This window comes from Triticum urartu, chromosome 5 (genome assembly GCF_003073215.2).
Source record: "Triticum urartu cultivar G1812 chromosome 5, Tu2.1, whole genome shotgun sequence".
Lineage (NCBI taxonomy): Eukaryota > Viridiplantae > Streptophyta > Magnoliopsida > Poales > Poaceae > Triticum > Triticum urartu.
In genome coordinates, this window is record NC_053026.1 from 76,803,784 (window position 1) to 76,818,181 (window position 14,398).

The 14,398-nt window shown below is 53.2% G+C and overlaps 1 protein-coding gene across 1 annotated transcript; it reads left to right on the plus strand.

Moving 5' to 3' along the window:
• Nucleotides 1-5,862: 5,862 nt before the first annotated feature.
• LOC125507969 (disease resistance protein RGA4-like) lies at nucleotides 5,863-13,613 on the plus strand. The gene is made up of 2 exons (XM_048672513.1): nucleotides 5,863-6,900; nucleotides 11,306-13,613. Exons 1-2 carry the CDS (start codon nucleotides 6,035-6,037, stop codon nucleotides 13,368-13,370), a joined length of 2,931 nt encoding a protein of 976 aa, XP_048528470.1. The 5' UTR covers nucleotides 5,863-6,034; the 3' UTR covers nucleotides 13,371-13,613.
• The last annotated feature ends 785 nt before the right edge of the window (nucleotides 13,614-14,398 follow it).

The window sequence follows — 14,398 nt, forward strand, 5'->3', positions numbered from 1 at the left end:
TACCCAAGATCTTCCATCCCCAGCTGCGCCAGCTCCTTGTCGATATCTGTGGCGGCGTTCACCAGACTCTCCGTCCAGTGCGTCACAGTCTCCCTGAAGGTGTTCTGGGCGGTGGCAGCGCTCTCCAGCAGCGCCTTGTCGGCCTTGATTTCCTCCTTCAAGGCCGCCTCCCGCTTCTTGGCGCTGTCCAAAGTCTTGGTCAAAGTGGTTAGCTTCAATTCAAGATCCACGTTGCAGGCCTTGGCGACGCTGAGCTCCTTGCCCTTCTCGGAGAGATCGGCCTCCAGCCGCGCCACCTTCGTCTTCAACTCCTCCTTGGCGGCCTCGGCGGCGGCGGCAGCGTCCTCCGCTTGCTTGAGGGCCCCGCCAAGCTTCTCCTCGCGCGAGGCAAGCTCCTCCTCGTGGGCGTCGAGATTGACCTTCCGCTGCGCCAGCTCGCCCTCTTCCGCGGCTAGCTTCACAGCGGCAAGTCGCTGGCGCCCTTCGGCTTCAGCCTTCTCGAGGAGAAAGACCTTCCGCGCTTCAGCGAGCTGCTCCCGCTCCTCCGCCAGGGATCGGAGGGCTTCCCGGTGGAAACCTCCGAGCTCTTCCGCGCGCTTTTCAATGTCTGCTCCCGCCTTCGCGACAAGCGCCTCGCGGGACTCCAGCTTGGCTTGTCGCGCGCGGTAGAGCGACATCAACCTGCGCAGCAGCCGCTCTTCTTCGGGCTCATTGCCGCTGCTGCTTGGCGCGTCGACCAGCTTCAGCCCTGCGGAGGCGAGCACTTCTTCGTCGAAGACCTCCCCCTCGACCGACGCTCTGGAGCTTGATGCCCAGGGAAGATTGATGAAGACGTCGTCGCCGGCCTTCAAATAAACGTCCGGCTGGGGCTCTTTGGAACTTGGCGCTGCGGCTTCGGCGGATGGGTCGGCGGTCGGCGTAGCGCCTGGCGCTCCTGCGGCCTCAGGGCCGTCAGTATGATCGACAGATTCCTCGCCAGTTGCTGCGGCGTCAGCCTTGGCGGCCTCTGCGCCGGTGGCGTCTCCAGCACCGACTGCTTCATCGGCGGCGACCTCTGTCTCCATCTGCTCCACAGCGGATGGATCTGACAGCCGGAAAAGGGGAGAAGAGTCAAACAGAATCCAGCAGAAACCCATAAAGATCAAGAAAAGAAGGATCCAAGAGAAGTTTTGAAGCAAGGGGAGTACCTGCACCAGGCTCTGCGGTTGTGGTCTCCGTGGTCGGGGGGCCGCTGGCGCTGTCCCTCGCCGGAGAACCCTCCCTTGCCGGAGACTTCTCCCTCACCGGGAAGCCTTCCCTTGCCGGAGAATTCTCCCTTGTCGGGGGATTCTCCCTTGGCTCTTGGTGGGGCTGCTCGGCTCCTACACAAGTCAACAAGCAGATATCAGCAAAGACAAGTACCCATGCGCGCCTCGTCGTGGAAAATAATTCACACACTTACGCTGGGGGCTGCCATGGAGGAAAGTCGCCGGCTCCGGCAAGGTTGTCTCGGGCGCGCCACCTATTGTCACAGTGGGCTCGTCCTCGATGATGATCACCGGGGCCTTAGCTCTCATTGCCGCTCTCTGGGCCAGAGTCCTAAAGAGGAACAGATTCAGGGAAAAGCAAGTGAGAAACAAGACCAACAGCAAGAGTTGAAGAAATGCAAGTACAACAAGAGAAGCTTACTCTTCTTCTTCTTCCTCGTCGGAGCTTAACGCGGAGAAGTCGAAGCCTGGCGCGCGCCCGGAGCGAGGAGGCGAAGGAGAAGCTTCCCTTGGCCGCTTGGCGGGAGCAGTGGCGGCGGTCTGAGACGACCCCGCTCCGGCTGTCGGCGCGGCGTGAGTAGCGGCAGGGACTGAAGCGGTGGTCCGGCTAGACTCCGCTCCAGTTGCCGTCGTAGCATGAGGCGCTCCCGCGGCAACGGTGTTTGCCGTGGTCGAGCGTGTCACGCGGCGTGGCGACTGTTGGCCCGCTTGCCGCTCCGCCACATCACCAACCTTGCGGAGACGCCTTCTTGGTGGGGATGGAGGCTCTGCTTTTGGTGGGCTGTCTAAAGACGAGGTGGAAGAAGAGTCGATTTGCAACGAGCCGCTCGCGTCCTTGGCGGGCTCGCTCGGCTCGGTGTCTTGCCCGGCAAGCCCCTTCTTTCCGGCAGGCTCCCCTCGCTCGGCACGGCTTGCCGCTTCTGCTGCATCGGCCTCCTCCACAGTGAACCCGAACTCACCCGCGGCTGCGGCTGCCGCTGCCTCCTCCAGCCTAGTGGCGATGAGCGCCATCTCCGCATCCGTGGTGTCGCGGGTGAGGCCGTCCTTCTCGTCAAGGCGGATTGGCACTTTCACCAAGTCGTCGAAGAATTGCTGCACGACCTCGTCTGCAGGCTCCTGCCAAGTTGGCACAATCCCGTGCGAGTCGCACTCCGGCATCATTGCACGGATGCGGTCGAGCGCGGAATTGTTGCACAAAGGCACGACGCCCCCCGGCAACCCGAACACCTCGGGATGCTGGGGGTCATATTTGAACAGCTCCTGCAGCATCGCGTTGAGCTCCAGGACTGTGAAGTTGTAATTGAGGCCTGGCCACAGCCTCATGATGTCTGCCGCGTTCTTGAACTCCCAAGTGGGCCTTCCCCGTTCCTGCAGGGGGGCGATGCGGCGGCGAAGGAAGTCTGCGCCAACAGCGCCAACAGTAAGCCCGGCAAGCCTCAGGCGCAGGATCCTGGTGACGGCAATCTTCAGCCTGGCGTCCTCCGGAGCCATGTCACTCCAATCGCTGCCGCGTGCTACTGGGGTTCGGCGTCGGACGGTGAATGGCTGCGGGCTCTCCTCGTCAATCCAGCAACAATCAGCTCTCCACTCCTCCCACTTGCCGCGGAATTCTCCCTCCAGATAGGTCTCTTTCTTGTCGGGCCTTGAGATCCAGGCAATCCCGCCGGATAGAGGCTCTCCTCTCTCTACTCGGGGTATGAAAAAGTGGCGGAAGAGGGCTACGTTGGGTAGAACTCCGACAAAGTTTTCGCAGAGGTGTGCGAAAACTGCCATTGTTAGGACGGCGTTGGGGGTGAAGTCAAGGAGATGGAATCCATAGGTGTTCATGATGTCACAGAAGAAATCAGAGAAGGGCGGGCAGAGCCCGCAATAGAAGAACAATGCGAAGAAGGGGTACCCATTCGGAGCCTTCTTCCAAGCGGCGGCGGGGAGAACCTTTGTGCGCGGATGCGCGCGCGTCTCCGCCGACCAGAACAGATAGTAGTTCTCCCTCAGCTCCTTCGCGCCGAGCTTGGGAGGGAAAATGGACCGCTCCTTCGGCAGCACCGCGAGCCGCTGCGCCTCGGTCGTCTTCACGGTCTTCCCCTTGTCGGCTTTTGGAGCCATGGCGGAAGTAGTGGAGGAGGTTGACGGCGTTGGTGGTGCTAGTGGCGATGGGGGGCGGAGCGCTGCTCTCTCTCTCTCAGCTTTGGGGAGGCAAGGGAGCGGCGGAGATTTCTGAGATTGGGAACGGCAATGGGCGAGTGGGCCAACTGCCCCTGTTTCCCCTGCTTATAAAGGGGGAGGGGGCGGACGTTCCGCATTTCCGAATAAAGAAACCCCCACGACCTCTCCCACGACGCCGCATTCAAACGCGTGCCGTTCGGGGAGGGCGCGGTGGATACGGAGTGAGATACGGCGTAACCTAGACCGCGCGTGCCCGTGCCCTGTTTTGGGCTTGGCCCAACAGCGCTCGGCACCGTGAATGGCCCAGGCCCGGGGGCTCCTGTCGGTGTACTAGAGTAGGGGTACCCTAGTATCCCGAACTTGTGCACGGGCAGTCACAGCATCCCGCGGCAAGGCTTGCCGGGTGACCGCCAAGATCCTCCGTGGTTCCTTTGGAGCCATTCAAGAACAAAGTGTCCAAGTCAAGAAGACAAGACCCCGGCAAGAGGAGCTTGCCGGGAAGGCCACTCAAGGCATTTCGAGGAACTTGCCGCGGCGCACCACGCGTTCCGGCAAGACCCGGTGAGCGACAAGCTCCCGGACGCGGCAAGACAACGACCGCGGCAAGGCGCTCGCCGCGGCAAGCCACCTCTCCGCGCCCGCGCTCCAGCACATCCACCAACGTGTCGCTCTGGGGCCCTTCCAGGCGTACGTGGCGGAAGGCTGTGCAGCTAGGGACGTGCGGTGGCAAGCGGCGCTGACAAGATCGCCATCGTGGCGAACGGTGGCGTCCCTGGCGGTCCCTTTTCGCACTGTTTAGGCGACACAGACGGGCATTTAAGACCCTTGTCCCCTGCCGTCAGGGTTAGGTATGATACACTGTAGCAGGTAGATGTGCCTACCACAGCACCTTTCCATTTTTGCCCTTTACCTCCGTTGCCACCTGTCGGTAGCCCCTTGAGCATATAAAAGGAGGCCCGTGTGCAACGTAGAGGGGGGTTAGCCAGTTCGAACACTCATGCTCGGTCTTGCTGGCCGCTGGTGTGTACTGTAGCACTCCGCGCTCCCGAGCTAGAAATCAATACAAAACCATGAAGCAGGAGTAGGGTTTTACGCATCCGTGCGGCCCGAACCTGGGTAAATCGCTCGCGTGCTTCGCCTCGATTTGCTCTTTGCACGATCTCCGCCCCCGCCGAACCGAAAGGGACCCGGCCCGCCGGTCCCATAGGTGCCCGTGGATCAGCACCCCGGCAGCTTAGCAATTAAAGTCTCTAATGCATAGGTGCTTAGATTTTTTTTCGCTAAGCTTGCTTCATTTAATTAGCTATAGACTTAAAATTATCTTTCCATTTAGATACACACGCTTAACACCGTTTCTTTTTGGATCACCAGACTAGTCTTTTTCTTCTTAATTAACTTGCCACATTAGACTTTATGTTTATGTGACAGGCTTAACACTTGTATATTATGGAGCATTAGGAGAGGCCATACACACACACACTCTACAACATTTAATGCAGTCAACAAAATCGCCTCGTTACCAACAAAAATAACGCATCCCATGAAAAAAGTAACTTATCTTGATAATGTGAGGTTTGATTTCCACTTAAAAGAAGTGATGTTTGAGTGTTTGACCCTATAGTAACCGGGTTGTAGCCGTATAACAACTTCCACTAGTACTACCCCCAACCTAGTTGCTACTATCTTCGTACGGGTTTATTGGTCCCCTTCGCACTTTCTGTCCAACTTTGATTATAGATTTGACTAACAAATAATTAGATGTATGTCACAAAATATTGTTGGATTCATATTTGAAAGAGATTTTCGGTGATGTTATTTTTAGGGTATATAACTTATTTTTTATAGTTAAATCAAAGGTCAAAATTTAACCCAAACTACAAAGAGGACTAATAAACCAGAATGGAGATAATAGAGTAGTTGGTTATTGTGACAATTGACCTAAAAATCATCTTAGCTGGCGAACGTTTGTTGGGAGGAGTGGCATTTCGACCGATTTCGCCAGGGGGGCAACTTCCTTAGAAAAACATGATAGTTTCTTCAGAAAAAGAGGTTTTTTGTTTAAAACTGTCATTGTTTGATTTCGCAAAGCAGCTAAAACTAATAGAAAGAAGTGTTCGCTTGTCATTCCCTCCTAGTGGACCTTTGCCAGATGACATTACCATTAACCTAACCAAATATAGATAACTGTTTTTGAACGATATATCCATCATATTTTTTGGGAACATGACATATATATCATTTTTATAAGGACCAAGGGAGAGGATGCGGAGAAGTCTTGGCGCTAAAACTCGGCCTTGTGGTAGTACCCCCTCGCTAAGAACACTATTCGCAGTCGTCGCCTATGCGCCCTCTGTAGTCTGTCCTGTATTCTGTGTACCCGTCCCGCTGCTGGTGTGAGCTTGTGGTAATGCCCTCCCTAAGGCTGCTATTTGCCGTCGTCGCCTATCCACCTTCTATAGTCTACATAAAAGAAATGACTGTATTTCGTGCACACATCCCGCCGCCAGTGTTCATTTTTCCCACGACCAACAAAACCAGTCAAGCAGGAGAAGGTTGCAGCGAGCGCAGTCAGTGAGTGTACCGCTCGGCCGGCGCTGCACTAGCTAGTTGCCGGCCGATCAATGGAGGTATGTCGTGATGTCGCATCTGCCCTAGCCAAGCTCCACCAAGTGATCAGTGACGACAAGAAGCTGGAGACGAAGATGAGAACTGGCCTCCGAGGAATCTTACTCGATATGGTCCATTTGAATGCCTATATCGAGGAGAACTCCAAGGGGAGAGAGCAAGGGCCTGCACATGAGGCTTGGATCCTGCAGCTTCAAGACTTGGCGTACGACATCGAAGATTTCGTTGATTCCCTCTACCGGAAGCCGAAAGAGAAGTTCCCTCTCCGGGCTGTGCGGATGATCACAGCAACTGATCCCCGACCTGAGTACGGCGATGAAATCACAGCCTTCCAGGAGCGCACGGCGAGGCTGGAGGCGAACAAGCCGAGCTTCCCCGCATGTACCGGCCAGAGTGGCGCAGCTGCTCAAGCTGCGTCTGTGCTCACTGCTGGTCCATCCATGTCCCCAAACGGAGGCACCCACACTCCTTCGACTTCAAGGTTGCTGTCCAGCGACCACGGCGCATCTCCTCTTGTGGGCATCGACCGTTTCAAGCAAGATCTCGTAGATCTGCTGAAGCAAGTCGAAGGTGAGCCCAGAGAGCTGAGGGTGATCTCCATCCTGGGGGTTCGCGGCGTCGGGAAGACTGCCCTCGCAAGGGCAATCTACCAAGCCTGTGGCACTTTCGGCGACCAGGAGCCGTTCGACTGTCATGCTATGGTCATGGTACGGCCTGACGACAATGAGGCTTCCGGGAGCAATGGCGCAGCGGAGCTCTTGAGGGAGATCCTGATACAAGTTGGCAACGTTGCAGGCCAGATCTCCAATACTTCTGCTGCCGAGTTGGAAAATATTCTGCGGAAAGACCTTGAGCACAAGAGGTAATACAATTTCTCCCCACGATTTTCTATTTTGTGTCTTGATTTTTTAACGTATACTGTATTTAGTAAACGCATATATTCGCTGACCATTTACAATTTCTCCCCATAGTTTCTTAATCTAACAACTAGACAAATTACCCTAAAAAAACAACTAGACAAATTGACGACGCAGATGGTTACTGCGGAAGCGTGCAGTCAGCTAAAAAAATTTGTGTACCATTTACAACCGAACCTCCACTTCCACGCTATAAATCCCCAAATCCATTTCATACATGAGATTGATACGAAGGTGTCCGGACGTGTGCGAGCGGTCCGCTACGTCGGATTTGCCCACCTGAAACAGCTTCTCTTTTTTTTCCATCCTCTCTCTTGTGGGACCAACCACCTAAACAATCATATGTTTGTGTCTCGACAATTTGGGAGACATAATTGTGTGCAAGAATAAGAATAAGCAGGTGCTCAAAGGGGACATGCCCGGACATCATTGACGCATTTGGTTGCCCACAAAATCGCAATCACGCCCGCTGTATGCAGCATCATTTTAGTGTTTGGTTGTTTGGTTACACGTAAGTATTGTTGGGCCTGCGTGACACACATCCGGGCTTGACTCTCTGAAAACGGTTGAATCGGCAGTTTCCAGCGATGCTATAGAGCACACATGGGTGACTCGCTCGGAACATGTTAGCACATAATCACCTATCCTTAATCATGCCGCCGCCTGCCTCCGTGAGCCCATCTCCGGCCTCGAGGCCTCCGCCGCAGCGCCGGGCCGCAAGTCCACCTCTGCTGGTGTTGTCGCCGCGCGGTGGCAGCCCCTTCCTCCCGAGCCTCGGCCCATCGCCGCGTGGCAGCCCCTTCGTCTCGAGCCCCACGCCGTCGCCACGCGCCACCGCCTTCACCCCGAGCCTCAGGCCTCAGCCATCTAGCAGACGCTGCGCCCGACGCCGCCGCACTCCGCCTCGAGAACTATGAGCTCCGCATCACCAACAACGACCTTGTCGGCCACTTCGCCATGCTCGGCGGCAACCAGGCCTCCGCTGTCGCACTGGCCGAGCAGCTCCGCGGCCTCCACCTCGGGCAGATGCAGGTGCAGGTGCCGGGCAAGGCCATGTCGTGCGCCTCCAGCCTCCACCGCTCGCTCTCCGCCGCCGAGGACACCCGCCTGCTCGACCCGCTCTGCCTCGGCTCTCACGTCGCCCACGCGCTCAGCGCGCTCTACCTCGGCTCCCATGTCGCCGCGCGCCTCGGCTGCCGCTACGTGGCCCCGGCGCTCCGAGGCAGCGCTCGTCCGGCAGCTCGACCCCCTCGCCTCTGCCATGACCGCGCTCTACACCAAGCTGGACGCGATCGCCAACCTCGAGGAGTCGGCCCACAAGCTGCGCCAGCCTGTCCTGGCTCCGCACCTCCGCGTCCTTGACCTTCTTGAGTTCGGCTCAAGGGAGACTCGACGGACGGCCCGGCTTGGCCCGCGGCGGTCTCGGTCGACGCGTTCGCCGCGAGTATCTTCCGCATCACAGCCTCCAAGTCTCCAACCTGGCCTCTGTGGCCTGGCACGTGGCCCTGGTCATGCGTGCGTCTTCCCTGGCGCAGCGATTTCCTCCTGCACCGCCGTGCGCTTGCCTTCGCCCCGGTCCGCCTCTTGTCGTGCCTCGTCTAGTTGTTCGGGCGTCGTCTTCTTCTTCTCCTCGCCGGTGTCCCTTGCTCTTGCCTGCGCCGCGGCGAGCTCGAAGGTCACCAGTGTCAGCTCCTCTATGCTTTAGAGATGGGATGGACCAGCGCAGACGACGTGCTCTGCTTCCGTCGTATCGCGGCAAGTTCTGAGGTGTGTGGTTTAAGTGCAGTGGTTAACTCCTAATACCCATGCATGTATACAACCAAACGCCGGGTGAAAATTGCTTTAACGCTGATAAGATCCCATATGCAGGCAATCAAACTACCTTACAACGTCGTTTTCTGCCTCGTTTTTTCTTAGCCAGGCCCTGCCCAGCCTGGCTCTTTTCCTCCTCTCAACCAGACCCTGCTCAGAAAGTAACCAAACACGTCCCACGTTATAGTTGCACATTAAATTGGATTCTTTTCACATTGAGAGAAATATATTAGTGAAGATTGAAACAATGGTTTGAACTGGTCTAATTCATAATTAATGGCTCAACAATTAAGTTAGACCCTTGCATATTCTACACAATTGGGCCAATAATTGCATTTATCTCCTTTCATCTACAATAAAAATATTTTCAACAACCCCTGATACTGGCCATAAGTCGGTCCTTTTGTTGCATCACCAGGATATTATAAGCTATAAACATGAAATATGTTATCTTTTCTAGGTAGCTAAGCACTTTACACACAAACTTATAACCTCAAACAGGGTACTCTAAGATATTGCTATGTTGCTTTTCCTTATTGAATTGTAAGAACTTAGAGTAAATGGCCGCAGCGCATGGCAAATTAAATACTTTCTCTATTAGAAAATACTTTCTTTGTAAAGAAATATAAGCGTGTTTAGATCACTAATTTAGTAATTAAAATGTATTTGTCAAAGAAATAGTCTTCTCCGACAAGTATTTTGGGACATACGGACTAACTACAAGGATACAGCCAGCTGAATGGATCAGGAAGCAGAGTTTGCCCAAAATGATAACTGGTCGACGGTCACATTTTCGTCCTTCCCCGCGAAACCCTGTTTTGCCGTTGGATCTCCTACTATCACGGATCTTAGCGCAATCATGTCGCCACATTGGCATCATGGAACCTTCCGCATAGGCGCCGATCCAGTGAACAACCTCGGCTATCTCTCCCCAAAATCTCACATTCCCTCTCGCCCACCCAGAGATGTGCTCCCAGTCGACCAATGTCTCCCAACGAGGTGTTGCGGCGGCAGTCGCGGATCCCAGTGATTCCGGCGTTTTCTCCATGCGTGCGGTGTGGGCGGGGGAGGGCTAGGCTCGATGCGGTGTTGGTGGCCGGGGGGCGCGGTGGTGGGGGCCGGGGGCGCGGTGTTGGTGGCGGGGGTTGCGCGTCTTGTTGTCGCTGTGGGGCTGCGCGTCATGGTCGCTGGGGGATGCGCGGTGGTGGCCTACGGGGGCACGGTGGTGCTGGTCCAGCGCTAGGCGTTGCTGAGGGCATCTCCAACAGTTTGTATGTTAACTTGTTGGTAAAATATGCCATGTCATCAACCAACACCTAACATACAACAACTTCAATGGATTGTATCTAGTTTGCCCAATAGGAAATAATAAATAATGTGCTCTCTCATTCTACCTTGGAGCTTGTGCAAGGGGTGTTGGTTCATGTACTTACAATCTTGCTATCTTCCCTCATTTATTGTATGACACATCATTAAAAATCCTATGTGGCAAAGTCTACCAACAACTATCTTACAATCATTGGAGATGCCTTGACATCTCATCAGCGTATTTCCCCCATGGGTGTCGCTGTTTCTAGGCCACCGCGGCGGTGAGGAAGAGGCCTTGACGGCGCCCGTCTTTGTCTCCGTCGACGTCCGCAGGTGCCACTGTCGTCATCCCCATCGGCTACTTCCGAGCGGCGTGCAAGTGGCCACACGGGAGGAGGTCGGGCTCAACAACGGCGCGAGAGGAGGCGGGGCTCGACGAGGGCGCGGGGAGGAGGTCTGGCCCAACAACGGGCACGGGGAGGAGGCCGGTCTCAACGTCGTCATTGAATTTATGTGTTGTGGTCATCGACACACATTTTTAGTATGCTCTCTCTGAAGCTTTTTATTTGAGTTCTTTTGTTGTTCCATTTTTTCTCAGTCAATTTGACATTTGAGTACTGCATGCTTATATCTGAGCTACGGGTAGTGAAATTTCAAATTTTAAGCAAGGGACATCACATTTTTTCAGTTGATACATATGGCAACTTAAGAACGGTTTTGCTTTAGGTCATGGCAAGAAAAAGACTTCTTTCATAAATCTGGCGATGACCATGTGATATATTCTTACAAACATAAATTGCCATGGCTATATTTCCATGTCTAATTTCATACGATGTTCTTAAGTTGCCATGGCATTTTTCAATGAACATGGCAAATCAACATTCTGAAAATTGTTTTTCATAAGACTATATCATGGCAATTGTGTTTCTAATTACGGTGTCATTTTTGTGATCTTATTGATATACTATGATAATTATATTATGACATACCCATGGCAAATGTGTCATATTAATATATTAGGATATACCCATCGCGAATGTGTTGTATTTGTTTTTCCGCAGCATTTTTATTGAAGATAACATGGCAAATTTGTTGAAGGCCTAAATATTGGCAAAGCCATATACAATTTTATTGGCATGTTTTCTGATAGTTTTACTAGATTATTAGTGAGGTTAATTAATTAGCCATCATAATCCTAGCTGATTTGTGTTCCCATATGCATGTGTTCAGGTACTTCATTGTAATTGACGGTTTGCAACAAGAAGAAGATTGGGACTTCCTGAGGAATGTCTTCCCTCAAAATGAGAAAAGTAGCAGGATAGTTGTGAGCACAAGTGTCCAACGTGTCGCTAAGTACTGCAGCTCCAGCACTAGTTTCGTGTACAAAATGGAAGGTCTCGACAATGAGGAGACTAAGAAACTGTTCTGGCAAGAAGTTGGAGTGCCGAATGCTGCCGATTCGTTGAAACAACTTGCACAAGGCATCTGTAACGGATGCCACGGTTTACCCCTCGCAGTGGTCAGTGCAGCCAAGTATTTGAGACCCATATGGACAGAACTGAAACAGAGTGACTGGGACCGCGAGGCTCTCGCGCTAGGTAACCGCGTAACAGGCCAGGGCGAGCAACCTGCCTTTGCAGAACTGAAAAAAGTCCTCGTGGAATGCTTCGACGGCCTAACCTGCCACCGTGTCAAGACTTGCTTGTTGTCTGTTACAATGTTCCCCAAGGGTCACCCCATCAAGAGGAAAAGCTTGTTCCGGCGGTGGATAGCTGAAGGCTTCGTGGAGCATGACGGGCGACTGGATAAGAACGCCGCTTGCCATGAACTCTTCCGGGAGCTGATCGAGCGCCACCTCGTGGAGCCAGTGGAGAGCAGCAGAGAGAATCTGGTGCCGGCAGCCGAAGTGAAGATGTGTCAGGTTCACGGTGTGTTGCTTGACTTTCTTCTCAGCGAGTCCCTCCGTCGGAACTTCACCGACCTCATCCGCAACAATGTGCCTGTTCAAGCCGCACGCGGAGGCATCCGTACCCGTCGGCTCGCCGTCCACACGGACGACGACTGCAGGGTTGGTGCACCCTGCGACGTTGACCTCAAACGTTACTCCTTCATCAGGTCATTGACGATCGTGAACAGCGCCTTTAAGGACTTGCTGGAGAGCGAGTTCCTCCGGGTGCTGGATCTGGAGGGCTCCAAAGGCATCGACGAACAAGCGCTATGCAAAATCTTCCAGCTGATACACCTCAAGTACCTCAGCATCAGGGACACGGACTGCTGCAGAATTCCCAAGAGGATCAGGAGGCTACATCAGCTTGAGACTCTGGACGCCCGGGACAGCAACGTCAGGGAACTGCCGATTGAGGTCCTCCTCCTGCCGCGGCTTGCCCACCTTTTCGGCGAGTTTCAACTCCCCAGTGAGCTATGCAGCAAGAAGAAGATCCCGATTACAAGCAAGGACGTGGAGAGAGTTTTCAAGAGCAGCAACAGCAAGCTGGAGAGTGTGGCAGGGTTCCTCGTGGACGACCGCCAAGGTTTCCAACATATTATGCTCCACATGCACAATCTCAAGAAGGTTAAGATGCGGTGGGGGAGCACGAGCACGGCCCCAACCCAAGATTTGTCTGGCCTTCTTGCCGACTCCCTGCGGAGGCGATTTGGGCTCGAGTGCCTATCAATTGATTTTGGTGAGCACTCGCTAGATTTTATGAACCCCCTGTCATATTCAGAAACTTGCTTGCTCAAATCCGTCAAGCTGCGCGGAAGCCTCAGCGAGGGTCTACCGGGCTTCATGTACAAGCTGGAATATCTCTCAGAGCTTCATCTTTTCTCCACTGGCCTTGACAGCGAGGCCCTCTCGGCCCTGGAACAACTAAGTCACTTGGAGCACCTGCAGCTCGAAGAGGTCAGTGACAGATTCGGGAGCTGCACCTTCAGTTTGGCGGCAGGCAAATTTGAGAGACTCAAGCGACTCATCATCGATGCCCCCAAGCTTCCACAGGTGACTGTCGCAAATGGAGCCATGGCTGTCCTCACCACCCTTGAACTACTTTGCCATGATGTAACGGGGTTTGCAGCTACGGACATCTCACGCCTTGGATCTCTTAGTGAGGTCGTACTACTCAAAAGTCTCAAATCTTGTGACCCTGGCACCTGGTCGAGGTGGGAGGCGGAGGCCAAGAAGCACAAGAAAAGGCCAAGAATTTCGTTCTGTGATAGTAGCAACCGACAACAGCGACAAGCAGCTGCAGTGAGGCAGCAAAAGTCTGGAACCAAGTGGAGGATGCTACCACGTTAGTTGCTGCAAGTACGTATCCTAGCTCGTTTTAGCTAGGTGATCTTATCGATCTATCTTGTCTCACCCATGTGTGTGTGCCATCCTTGAACGTCACTAGCTTAATCTTCTGTTTTTAGTTACTTTTAGAGCTCCTCTGTTTGTAATAATTTTAATTTTTGGGCTGGCATTCAGTGCTCCCAGAAATTAAATAAACCGCATTGTGTCTTTTTTTTATTGAACTTGTGGCAAACTTTATGAAAATTCAAATAATATTTACTTGCTTCCTCTGTAAACTAATATAAAAGCGTTTAGATCATTATTTTTAGTATTCTAAATGCTCTTATATTAGTTTACGGAGGGAGTACTTCTTTAACCAGTTAGGCTAAGAGAAAACCAAGAGGTTATCACCCCAAGAAACAACTTGGGAACCAAAAGACTTTCTTGCTAAAGAGTCGGCCACCATGTTTGCCTCTTAGGTAGTGAACAAAAGAGACTGATCTAATCCTCTGTGCTATATGGAAGCAAAAAGCAAGGGTAGTTGTATATGGACTGTGTTTCAGCTATCCCATTGCAAGCATTAATAAGCTCTAGGCAATCAGATTCAAAACAACTCGTGAGCATCCCAGTTACTCCCTCCGTTCCAAATTACACGTCGTGGTTTGCAAGTATCATTCCGTTTTTTAAAAGCTGACCCGTCTGATGATGAAGCGATCAAATAAGAAAGAGCCCCCTGACATTGTTGGAATTTTGCTAGTAGGCCTTTGGCCCAAAGCCCAACTAAAATTCTCAAATTCTCTTGGCCCATTCATGCATACATGTGAGTGGAGTGAGTGAGGCTAAAGTTTAGTCCCATCCTGGAAGTTGAGAAAGAGTTGCACCTCTTTATAAGAAGAGCTCTTCTACCACTTGTATGAGCATGAGAAGAGGAGACCAACACGCGCGCTCATCCTCCTCGCTAGCCACGCCTAGTCACGACGCGCCGCGCCGCGCCGCGGGTTGCGGGATTGAGCCGAGCCGAGGACAGAGCTATGCACGTTTTCTATATTTTT